This window comes from Fulmarus glacialis, unplaced genomic scaffold (genome assembly GCF_000690835.1).
Source record: "Fulmarus glacialis isolate BGI_N327 unplaced genomic scaffold, ASM69083v1 scaffold33103, whole genome shotgun sequence".
NCBI lineage: Eukaryota > Metazoa > Chordata > Aves > Procellariiformes > Procellariidae > Fulmarus > Fulmarus glacialis.
Window position 1 is genome coordinate 5400 of NW_009204154.1, and position 12772 is coordinate 18171.

At 50.2% G+C, this 12772-nt stretch overlaps 1 protein-coding gene across 4 annotated transcripts; it reads right to left on the minus strand.

Moving 5' to 3' along the window:
• Positions 1–1319: 1319 nt before the first annotated feature.
• On the minus strand, positions 1320–7701 carry RGS4 (regulator of G-protein signaling 4). Of its 4 annotated transcripts, none has more exons than XM_009574887.1 (6): positions 7661–7701; positions 7326–7549; positions 4380–4484; positions 3337–3398; positions 2486–2652; positions 1320–1948 (listed from the first exon to the last, which is right to left on the minus strand). In XM_009574887.1, the coding sequence occupies exons 3-6, from the start codon at positions 4472–4474 to the stop codon at positions 1697–1699; spliced, it is 576 nt and encodes a 191-aa protein (XP_009573182.1). In that variant the 5' UTR covers positions 4475–4484; positions 7326–7549; positions 7661–7701; the 3' UTR covers positions 1320–1696. The 4 variants fall into 4 exon arrangements, with proteins under 4 accessions (XP_009573182.1, XP_009573183.1, XP_009573179.1 ...); XM_009574888.1 differs by having other exon boundaries at positions 7650–7701; XM_009574884.1 differs by lacking the exon at positions 7661–7701 and adding an exon at positions 7000–7206 and having other exon boundaries at positions 7326–7373.
• Between the last annotated feature and the right edge of the window lie 5071 nt (positions 7702–12772).

The following is a 12772-nucleotide window of genomic DNA, read 5'->3' on the forward strand; positions in this document are numbered from 1 at the left end:
TGGTTCACACAATGGCATTTTAGAAGGGACTAATGCAAACATTTTTATTTAGAATGTATTCATCATTATTTAAATATCAACACAGTTTTTGCAATAGTTATCAAGAGTTCCCAGTACCAGGGGAAAATAAAACATAGCCACATGCTTGGCTATGTTCAGAGCTTTAGCAAGCCTCTCCATCTCTTAGCTGAACATGCAGGGGTGGTACGTGTCAGTACAATCTAATAAATACAAAATAAAGCAAATGTCAAAAGAGATGTTCCTCTGTGGGCCTGGACATGCCTACCGGAGAACCACAGCCTCCTCCTGCCATGTCAAAACCGTGGTGTGAGAACCGTTGTTTGGACTGGGATGCAGAGCGAGGAATACATGGTTGTCAGAGCAGCAATATCCAACTAAGGAGAGACCAAGGGTTGGGGGAGAGTGTCACCGACAGCCACTGGACTGCTCAGAGCAGGCGGTCCCAGCTGCTGGCTGGCGATACCCAGTACTGCAGCCCAAGGCAGCAAGCCCTGCATCTACCAACTGCAGGTCAGCGTCAGCCCCAAAGCCCCCCGTGAAGGCCATGTCTAACTGCGGTGATTAAAAAGTAAGCTGCCCTCTGGCAAAGCCCAGGAGCAGTAATAAGACTGACACATTCCTCCTACCACCTTCAGGAAAAAAGTGATTCATGCTACTACTGACTTATAAACTCACATAAAAAACATTTTTAAAAAAAAAAAAAAAAAAAGATGTTTTCAAGTACTCCCAGGCAGGGTCTTTCCTCCCCAGCTGTTGTGGTAGTGGTCCTATTCCATCACAAACTGCTCCACACAAGCCAGGGCAGGCAAACCTGAGTTCAGATGGCACTCCCAGAGTTAGTCATATACGCCTGCCAGTCTGGGAGAGAAGGAACATGTTTCTGTTCTGCTCAGCTACGGTATTTAACCTGGGAGCATGAAGATATGAAATAATGAACCTCCCCCAAAATAATAGCTCTGCACAGCCCTAGGAAAGATCCTTGGCCAGCATAAACTAGATGCTACAGAGGGAGAAGCGGCCAGAGGGGAGAGCTTCCCTGCGATTGTGGCTGTGGTGATCAAAGGAGGCTGTTTGTCTGAAAAGTTTTGGTCTCCCTTCAAGAAAGAGTAGGAGCTCTTCCTATGTCTGATTACTGTAATGCAGCACAGCTTCAGTTCTGAGCAAATACTACTGAAAGCTTAGACGTTTGGGAGCTATATGAACAGCTAAGGACCAGAGCAAGTCCTTTTGATCTAAGCTTTTGCGTATTAGAAAGGGGAGATCACAGTCCCCAACGCTTCCCTTGGCTTCCTCTTTCCCCTGCTCCTTGCTAGGTGTCACACTGCAACATTGCAAGTCTGGTCCCTTGGTGGGTAGCGCTGGGTCGGAGCACGTGCTCCCCCGCCGCCCTCCTGGGCTTGCAGGGCTCGCCAGAAACACAGCGGACACACAACGATTGCACCCAGCTTTCATGTCAGAGACAGACTCCAGGGCTCCTACACCGATGGAGTCAGAGGAGGGTTTGCTACACAGACTGAGCCTGGCTTGGGTTACAAATGCTGGCTGTTGCATGACATGGGATACAACTGGGACATTAGACAGCTATTGGAGACAGCTCTGTTGCTTCATGCCAATGAACACTTTTGCTGCCGTATATTCTTGCGAGAGCCCAGCCTGCCCCTGCCTTGCTGCAGGTTCAGGCGCACTGAGAGATGATGTTTGAGTTGCAGTCTAAGGTGTGAGCGTGGCTTCTTTTGCAGTTTTCAGGGCCGCAGCCAGCACCAGGGGGGCTGACCAAGTCCAGGTAGTAGGGGGATTTGAGGAAACGGCGGTAAGAATCCTTTTCCATGAGGGTGAATATTTTTCTCTGAGCCTCATCAAAGCAGGACAGTGTAGGCTCCAGCATATTGTGGCTCGTCTTCTCCCGTGTGCATGAATCCAGGTTCACCTGTGGGTCAAAGGGACAGCATAAGTAGAATCTGTCCCAGAAGTGGCTAGCATAGGTAAAGAAAAATCCAAGCGTCTCTTCACCAAGCGTATTTAAGCTGTCCTTGATGGGCAGTGGTCTGAAATGGCCGTTGGACATCCTGTAGCCTTGGCAGAATATGTGCAGCTGGATACCAATGCATCTCTGCTGCCAGACAAACTGTCAGGGGAGACTGACACATATCCCTCTGGGATGCAGCCAGCCAGGAAACTCAAACAACTGCACGGGAGCAGCTGGAACACTAGGAATCATAGTCCTCTCGGGCTTCTCCATTTGAGTGTGCACATGGGATGGCCACATGGTTGTAACTAAACCCACTTTCTCTCTATCCAAGTTTAATGTGAAAGCAATAAAAATGACACCATTTGCTTGCTAACTAACAGAGAAGCAGCATCCTTCAACTCTTGTGAAACTACCAGATCTATACTTCCCTGTGCTGCTGGCCTGGTTCAGGATGTAGGGTGATAACTTTGCTCAACTGATGTTCTGTGCACATACCTCTTTTGTAGCCTGCACTGAGATGAACTCATCATAGATCTTTCTGGCCTTGGGGCTGAGCTTGGCTGGTGACTTGGTTTTCTTGTAGTCCTCACAACTGACCCAGAACTCGATGTTTTCCTCACTGTACTCAGATTTGAGAAAAGCACGGAAAGCAGCCAGTCCTCCTACGAATTGTTTAGAGGAAAACTAGATCAGGTAAGAGTGTTGGTTCCCGGATAGTCATGCCCATGAACCGCAGCAAACATCAATTCTGTGTTCTCCTTCCTAGAGCTGAATGAGCAGCTCCCCTGTGGACGGCTGCCTGCCTCTACAGCAGTCACTCGTGCGTGCCGAGGGAGGCTGGAATTCAGACAGGCCCCATGGGGATGTGACACGTGGGTCCTCAGCTGCCTGCTCCCCCACTGTGACCTTCAGTGGCTCAGCCAGGAGAACACAAGCGACTCGTGTGTTCCCAGGAGGCCCCGAGGAGACAGCCAACACACACCAGAGTCTCAGGCCATGGGAACAACACAAAGGAAACATCAAGGACATCAGTGTAGCCTGGAACCGACAGGAAAACAAATGTCCCATGGGCTCAGCTGCAAACAGTTTCTCCACTTTTTGGTTCTTGTTTAACCCACTGTTAACTGTGTGCTGCAGTCTTGCCCTCCCCTTGCACAGGGCTAAACCAGTTGCCTTCACAAAAGGGACAGCTCAGCAGTAGGTCAAAGCCCCATTCATGACACATTGGGATTGTCCCTTGGATCTGACCAAAAGCAACCTTCACCACCCCTCCCAAAGGCCTGTGCACACACACTTTGCAGGCAGCACCCTCAACATCTCCAGCAGAAGGGCCCTCTTTAACTTACTGTCATGATGGATCAAGTTTTCCAAAGAGTCTGCCCACTTTCTGACTTCCTCTTGGCTAACCCTAAAAGGAGACAAAGAGAGAAACATAGGGAAGATTTAAGGGAAGTACAGAAAGGACAAATTTGGGTTTTTGCTCAGCACCATTAGAAAATTTCTTTCCCTGATTGTTGTAAGAGCATACACGACCAAGAAGGAAATGTCTGCTTGCTTTACAGAGACCCCTGGGGATCCAGATCTAATCTATAGAAATTCCGGTTTGCAATCCCCGTCACCAGCCATGGGCTGGAAAGGAATTTTCCTGGAGAAATTGTTGGGGACTTCGTGTTTATTTTGTGACTGGCTGCATCTCTTGATGGGGCATGGACTTGGGATCACTCTTGCAGGTCGTATCAGTGAACTCCAGAGTGCTGATTTCTTTAACCTGTCAAGGGAACAGGAGCTATATGGAAGAGAGAGGAATGTGGGAACTAGAAACATATGGGGAACATATGTGGGAACACATCCTGCATTCATTCCCCCTACCATACCAGAACATCCTAGGGCTCATCTATTCCAGGAACATACCTTGGCCTTTGGAGTCCTCCTTGGAAAGGACACCATCGATTTGCACCTCAGTGAGAGCAGTGATACCCTGACAGGCTGCTCACTCTGGTTTTTGTGCCAATATCTCTGTGCAGCTGCGTGGACCATTGCACAAATCCAACTCAAAGAGACAGTGATTCTGATTCTGCAATGTGTCAAGTCGCACTGTGTCTGGTGATGGCATTATTCCCCTGCGCAGGAGACTGCACAAGTCTTTCCTTGTGCACATGCATATTGAATCACAGAAGTGTTGGCAGAAAGGGACCTCTAGTTTCACCTGCTTCAAGGAAGGGGTCTATCGATACCTGAGGACTATTGCCACACTAGATTCAAACACACAGGTGTTCAGGAGGTACTGGGAAGCAGCAGCAGAAATGCTAATAAAGTTCAGCTCAGTCAAGGAGTAAACAACATGCTGCAGCCAGCCTGGGCTTAACTACGTGGCAGCATCTGCTCTTACCTCTGGCTTGAAGATATTTTCTCCTTTTTGCCCTGGGAAGAGCTGTAGTCACAGGAGTCTGACTTCTGCAGCAAGAAGCCCAGACGATGCTTCATGTCTTTCGCACTGAAAGAAACAATTGAAGAAGGAGATGAAGATAATGCGTTACAACTCCCTCTGCAGCCTCCTCACCCGCAATAAGCTCCTTCCGCATTACTCAGTGACACAAATGCAGGTCACTGCTAGTGACTCCAGCGCTGACCTTTCACTCCTCACATAATGCATGCTTCTGTTGCTAGACAAATACAACTGTCAAAGAAGTCATTTTTCATGTTCAACAGCACCATTCTCTTGCTGAGAAGGCCGTCAGCCTGGAGGCAGGGCTGGCAAAGGGGGAGAAGCTGTTGTTTTCCTACTGTTTGTTTACAGTTAAAATATTGTGACAGAAATGCATCATCGTGCTGTAAATGTGTCACTTCTCCCTAAAGTGATTTGCCCCGCTACCAGTGTCCAGTTCTTACAGGCTTACTAATCCTCTCCTGCAGCCCTTGCCATCCCCCCACCTCATCACCCAGCTACAGGAACAGCGGGGCCGTGCCAGGCCACCCCACCAAGCAGCTGCGCATGAGACAGAGGGCAGGGAGGAAGCGAAGGGCTCGGAGCAGGACCGTGGGGTGAGATCAGGGGATGAGCCAGGAGCTTCACCACAACCAGCCCACACTGACTGCAGGCTACTCCCTTGCTCCATGGCGAGCTCCTGCAAGGATGCATGCTTAATTTTGTTCTGCTTTCCAGCATGCTCAGGACAACCATTGCCTGACAGCAGCATCTAGATATGCAGCTGGTATTGGCCTCAGCATCTCTCTGGATTTCCTTCCAGATTAAGAACGAGGGGGCAGGTAAATCAGTCCTGCTTGCTCAGGGGTGCAAGCCCTGGCGTGCCGCAGGGTAAAACGATAGCATAAGCAGGAAAATGCTTCTCCTGCTCCTCAGATCAGAGCCTGGAAAAGAGCAAGAGGTTGTGCCGCAGGGCTGAGCTCCGGTAGCTGCTCAGCCTCCCAACACTGCTCTTTGCTCCAGCCATAGCACCCTGTCAGCGGTCCTGGCCATATCTTATCTCACTGCTTGCTTGTGCTTATAAATGTTTCCTCAACAACTCCAGCACTAGGGTGAGAGCGAAGGAAACTCATAGCTTCTTTAGAGCAGAGTGTGTGTGACCAGGGCCAACATCCAGGCCCTGCCCAGGCAGATATCGGGTACTCTGCGCTGCCAGACTGGGGCTGCCTCGTGCTGCCATGCTGTCTGCTCCCAGAAGAAGGAGACCGCTTGGGTCTGCAGGAAGGCGGCAGTAGAAGGAAACAAGACACTGCTGCTTGCAGCGAGTCCCGCAGCTTTCTGGGAGAGAGGGATTTTCTTGGGAATCCTGAACAGAGGTGGTTAAAAGATGTGAACTTCATTTTCCCTTGCATTTTTTCAAATGTTTTTTTTTTTTTTCCCCTGTCAAATGTTCCTGCAAATTGGCGGGGAGAATGTCAATATTTTTTCCTCACATTTTCAGCACTTGTTTTCAAATCCACCATGAGCGGGGAGCTTTTTCTCCCAGATGAGAGCAGGCTGAGTCTCAGTTTGTACTTTTCCAACCCTCTCCCATTGCACAGCCACTGGAAGCCGCCTCAGAAGTGCAAGTTTGCGTGGGCTGGGTGAGCAGCGAGTTTTGTGGGGCCGGTGCCATTTTGGGCACCTGGGCCACCCTGCTGGGGGTCTCCAGGACCCATAGCACCTGAAAGGGAGTAACACCCCTCCAGGAGGGCTCACGGCCACCTTGCAGGCATAGAGACCCCCTCACACTGGGCTGTGGGGCAGGCCATGCTGCCAAGGGCATGCTTGGGGGTGCACAGGCTCCGCTCTGCCAGCACTGGGATGCCTGGCTGGTACCGCACACTGGGATGCAGCCAGATCCTGCACCCAGGGCAGGGGTACAGCTCAGTGCCATCCTGATCGGCACTGCACTATGGGGGTATGGCCAGCCCCACACCGGCCCCGTAGCGCTGTGCACCGGGGGTACAGCCTGGCCTGGTCTCTCACCATCAGTACACACCCGGGGCATACAGGCTGACCCCACACCGGCTGGTGCCGCATCCAGATCCGCGGTGCCCTGGGCTGGCCCGCATCCCACCCTGCCCGCTGGCAGCCGGGTCTCTGGTCCTGCCAGGCTGGGTTTCTGCATTTGGGATGCGTTTTGGGGAATGATCCTCAATTTTTTTAATATCCTGTCTGCCTTGCTCCCGCCTCAAAAAGTCAAGAAAAGAAAATTCAGCAGAGAAACAGGATTCAAAGGAGAAAAGGGGTGCAAAGCTTGCGGCAGAAGCAGATGACAGGCATATCAAAACACAGCAATGCTAAAAGCTGCTTGTTTTGCTAATGGGAAGGATGGGTTTAGAGTTCCCACAGCTCCGTACAAAACCTTTAGGCAATTCTGCTTCTAACAGAAAAAAAAGTGCCTGTAAGCAACCATTTGCATCTAATCTTACAAAAGAATCAGAGCCGAATCCGCCACTTCTGCTTCAGACGCTAAGTGCAATACATCAGCGTATCTCCAGACTAACAAGATCATTAACAGATGCTCAGAAATAAACAGTACCTTTTTAAGCAAGTGGCTGGCAGTGCAGCGAGTCCCTTGCACATCTTCCTCCCGAGGTTGGTTCTGTATTCCAGGAAAAACAACAACACAGGAGGCGGCAGAGGCTGCGTGCGCGTCCTTCGCCGTCTGCAGAATTCAGTCTCGTCCCTCAGCCAGCTGCGCTGCCTTGGCTCTGTTTTATAGCCCAGCTCAGACAGCCCAGCAGCACTCGGTGACCCAGTCAGGAGTCTGCACAGCGGCAGCATCCGTCCCCTTTCTGCCCACCCAAGAGGAAGAGGGTGACGTATAAGCCAAGACAAAGGAGTGAGTGGGATTGAAATCCTTACCAGAAATGAAGCTTGGTGTCTGGCTGCAGAGGTGGATTCTTTTAAAAGGGCGGAAAAAGCTTCAGGGGCTTTCCTTTATTGCAAAAGGTGGAACGGTGCAGATAAAAGCTGGAGGAGATTTTCAGAGGGGCACAGACAGTAAAAAGGGTCAGAGACTCAATTCTGAGAAGTGAGGTGAGCTTTGCTGGTTCCTCTGTTCATTTTCCCCCTCTATTTAAAGCAACCTGGGGAAAACAAGGGACAAGAATTTTAAACACAAAAGGTTCCCGTAATCCCAACAAATGGAGAAACCAGAGCTCTAAGGAAAGAAGAATGTAAATTCACCAGGTAACTACCCAGGCAGGTAAGACTGTCCCATTTTATTCTAGAGGCATGTGGATATATGCCTTTGATGAGGCTGAAAAAAAAGCTCTGAGGGGCATATAACTATTGGAATATAAAATGTGTGTGTCCTGGCACACACATATTTGGGGACAGCTCATGTACATGTGTAGGAAAAAGTAAGACAGGAGGTTGACAACACGGCTGCCTTAGATATATGGGTATCACTGCAACACCTTCCTTCTCCATTTGCATTTGCCCCAAATCAAAAGCCAGACCTTGGCACTCGGGAGTCCCCGAGTCTCCAAGGGAAGATGATTAATTAAAACAATAGGCATAACTGTGCCTGCCTGGAGAGGACTTTGTGGCAGCGTTGAGGCTACTTTGTGCTAAAGGATGAACCCATGAAACACCTGACTGTGGGGATGTTTGGTGGTAACTGCACTGCCTGGCTCTGCTGTAGTCCCAAGGGAGAGCAGAATGACTCTAGCTACACCACTTCTCCTCAGCCCTTGGAGGGTGCAGAAGGCAGTTGCCCCTCTGGAGGGAGAGAATTGGCTGATATTTATTGAGTCACGGCTCAGCACAGCTTGCACCATCATTATAAAAGAGGGGAAAGCTTTGGGCAGAAGGAAATGCTTATGGTCTGCTGCACTTCAAGTCTTGCTCCTGCTGTGAAATAAAGAAGATTCAGTTCAGCAGCAGGCTGCCTGCCCATGCTACCCATTGCTGCTCCCCCTCTCCCCAGAACCCTTTAAATAGTTTGCCCACAACCTGGGCAAAGTTGCAGGGTGAGGTTTTCCCTCGTGTGCCTCTAGAGCCTACAGCCAGCAGCACAGACAACCCAAATCCCAGACTAGTTTACCTGCCTTGGCATACTGCATCCTCTCAGATCATTAACTGTGCTGAAAGGCAATGCTCTGATTAACTTTAAAATGCTTTTCTACGAATGTGACTATCCTGTTGCCAAACCTGAGGCAACACGCCTGCAAGTCCTGCACTGTTTGGACTAAAAATCAGCTCCAGTGCAGGGCAGTGTAAAACTTTAACTGAGTGAATCCCCTTGTGTTTTTAGTGTTGGTGAGTTGACAGCGCTTGGGTGGATCTGTAGGAGTGATTGAGCACGGGCAGAGTTGGTGCCAAAGCTCTCTGATGTCTTCTGTCTGGGGAGGAGAGAAGCCAAAGGGCAGAATATGGCCAACGGGGAAAAAACTTAACTAATTAATGAATTGCTAAATATTTAATTTAATTTATTTAACTTTAATTTCAAACTTGTGCAATGGTACTGCTGTTCGTGTGCAACTGCAGCACGTTCATTCAAGCAATTCAAGAGCTCAGCTGGCCGACATCGTCAAGGTGTCTGCAAGCCCTAACCCTGACCCTAACGCTGGCAGCCAGAGCCTGACCTCCTGGCTCTGGAAGCTCCAAAAGGCTGCTTGCTAGGGCAGGGAACCTCTGTGCAGAACACAGAAATTCTGCAGTTTCTTTGCAAATTGGTGTGTAACCAGATTTAGGAATATCACAATTCTCTGTGGATTGTAAGCACGTTCGCTGCGTGGCTCTAATGACACTAGAATGCTGGTGTTGTCAACATCAAGTCATCTTCCGCATCCCCCAATTTCTGTGTGAGCAAGCTGTAATAAGAAATTTCTAACACTGCCATCACAACAGCGAGCCTAAAGGGCTTTGCAATTAAGACCATCCTCCCTGGACTGGGTATGCAGACTCCTAGAATTGCTGCAGTTGAAATTTCCCTTTTTCCAGTTCATTAACACAGACTGGTTCAGTCTGGCCCCCATGCAAGGAGTTTGGGTTTGTGTACTGTTTCTCCTCTAAGCTGTGTTTCCCAGCTGTTGCAGTTTAATATCCTCTTAGCTGCTCCCCAATCAAAAGTACCTCCTTCCATCTCTTACCCTTCATAGTCAGGCCTCTTCTCCCAGGGCACAGGCTGTGCTGTGCTCAACACCAAAATCTCCTCCTCCCTGCCAGAGAGAAGCGGCAGCTTATGCCACATTTTACGCCTATCACGTCACCTCTGTCTCGCTTCACCTGCGGCATGGAGAAATCAGCAGTGAGAATGGGCTGGGGGGTGCAAGGCCGGGGGTGGGGGCTCCCTGGCCAATACATTTCTTGGCCATGAGGTGCTTTGGAAGCACCCAGGGGCTCACAGGAGACAGCACAATAGTAAACGTCTGCGGTTCCCACTGTGGCATCCCTCGTCCCCCACCCACTCATCCCTGCTGCATCCCCCGCCCTGCCTCCCCAAGCAGCTAGAGACAAGGCTACGAAACAGAGCTTTCCCTCCCACCATCACGGCTAGGGAAAAACATCACACACGTGCGTTCACCCCCATACGCAAGCGCGTGTGGGATGTGTGCCTCGGCTCAGCTGCAGCCCAGCGGCAGGCTGTGAGCACAGTGAACGCTCTTTTGGTGGTCATCGCCCAGAGCCGAGCTACTACAGGCTGTTTCCCTCCTGACAGCACGGGGCTCTCCCGCCTCAGTCCCTTCCCATCTCAGAGCAGCGTGCTGTGGGATGCACTAGCGCGCAAGGAAGACGGCTGCTTTGCGTCACTGGAAACGGAGAAGGGCATGACATGGGAGCTGTGAGGATGTGCTGCTGCAGCACGGGGCTCTCCCGCCTCAGTCCCTTCCCATCTCAGAGCAGCGTGCTGTGGGATGCACTAGCGCGCAAGGAAGACGGCTGCTTTGCGTCACTGGAAACGGAGAAGGGCATGACATGGGAGCTGTGAGGATGTGCTGCTGGGCCAGAGCCTCTCCTGTCACTGCTGCCTTCCCTGGCCGCCTTGCAAAGGCCCGCCCTTCCCACTCTTCCTCCTCTTCATGTCTCACAAAGCCTGACAGGCGCCTTGGGACTGGGCTAGCAAATTGCCTGGGTACACAGGGGGACACTGGGCAGAGCACTGCCCGTCTTTCTCATGGGCATCCCCATCACAATACATATCTGGCCCCCGATCTGCTCTGCAGACAGCATTCGTCAGGAGCTGGAGCAGCTCCCACACCCCTGAGATGCACTAACCAGGGTGGCACTGCTCCCCAAAGCCCCAGGCTGCAGAAGCCCTGTGCGAGCAGCCGCCCTGGTGACACTTCTGCCCGCATGAGCGGCCCCGGCGCCGAGCCCTGCTGTGGGGAGGCGGCCTGCAGCTGTGCTGAACTCCCTGATTTGCTTGGCCAATACCCCAGCCCCAAGCACTCTTTGCACAAAATCCTTTCCAGTGCAACCCCCCCACCATTGATTTCTTCTCCAGTACATCCGTTAGCGGGTAAGATTTCCTTCCAGTAACGAGGGCTGCATCTTCTCCACATACATGCGTGCTTTGATTGAATTATGGCTAATGAGCTGGGAGCAGAGCGCCCTGGAAGGACCATTTGGGTCTGAGTTTAGATGAATCAGCTCAGCGCGTGCCTGTGCCTGACACTGCATGCAGCCACGTTTCCTGTCCCAGGGCACTGACTATGGCCTGACCTCTCTAAAAGACGAGGCCACGCTTGTCCCCATAGGGTCCCCCAGCCAGCACTGGGATTCCCAGAAACGCTGTCCCACAGCATAGTCTGAGGAAATCGTTCTTTCCCATGTCTCTGCAATGCACCGCCTGACTTCACGCATGACCACAGACATGGCCCTCGCAACCAGCCCCCAGAGGCAGCCTCTGAGGAGAGAGCATCTCTTCCCAAATTAGCCCTGACGAGGGGGATGACTCACCATTCTGCCACACGGTTAATTCGCTGCTCACACAGAAACCTTCTCAAGTGGATGTACCTCCAAGCCTACCCAGTCACCTTTCTGCTTCTCTTGGATGAAGCAAAGATGAACTTTTAAAGGCAAAGCAGCTTTGGTTTCTTGTCGTAGTTTCTTGCTGAGCCTGCTCCTCTCTGAAGTGATGCTCTGTAAATGTTAGCACATTCATTCAGCACGGTCCTTAGCCCCAACTTCATACAATTCATACAACCAAACATACAACTCATACAATTTTCCCATACTCTCAAGTGTCTTCCACTTATACATGCACCTACAACATCAGTGGATTTTTGTCATTTCCAAGTGCTTGGAAGTTCCTAATAATTTTGGGGGTTTTGGTTGGGTTTTTCTTTGCTTCAACCCTCAGTTTCTGGGCTGCCTACTTCTCCAGTTACTATCCAGAAGAAAATATTTCATCTTGTATCAAAGGAAGAATTTTGTTCAGCCCAAATGGACTTTTTTTTTCTCCTGGTTTGGCTTTGCTAATGAAGTAAGTGGGTTTTTTTTCGTCTGGCTTCTTTGTGGGCATCAGACAACAGAAAAAGCTGTAATTTGAATAATATGCCTTCCAATTTCCCAAATCCCTGTCTCATCATCTTGATTAACAGCCCCTTAAACGTTTCCTCTTAACCACTAAGAAAGTTTTGAGTAACACTGGACCACAAACCAAGCCAACATATGCCTGTTCACTGATGCTTTCCCAACACTAAAAACACTTTGAAATGTCTCATTTAGCCACTTTTAGTCCATTTAATATGGATTTTACGACATTTTAAGCCAAATATTGATAGCAAGTCATATTCATTTATAAATCTATTTCACTGCCACTACTCCCTCATAAAAGCACTATTAAGCTCATTAGAAAAGGTCTATTTTTCCATTAAATCACGTCAGCTGGTATCAATTATATCACCACCTTTTCAAATGAGCCTGCTATCATCCATACTAATAGTGCTCCTGCACTGATCAAAAGGTTAATAGCTCTGTAACTATATAGCTCATGCCCTCTCAGAGCATGGCTTTCTTCCAGTCTCCTTTTATTCTAAAATGTATGAAAAAGGACCACTCTTGGTCCTGAGAGCTCTTTAGCCTATTCCTCAAAGAATCTTAGTGCAAGCCAGTTGCACTTGGTCAATATAAAACTGTGTAGATCACCCCCAGGGCTGCATAGCCCCCAGGCAGGGACACACTGGCAGGTCTTTCGCAAGGGACACCAAACAGACACTTGCACTGTGTCCCAGTTCTGCCTGCAGCTCCTCTGGCAGTCTCCCAGTGCCAGACCCCAACACTGCCATTGCTTCTTCTGTCCCTGAAACGTGCCTGGGGGTGTGAAGCAGCTGGTTTTGTCCTGTCTGTGTGCTGCCAGC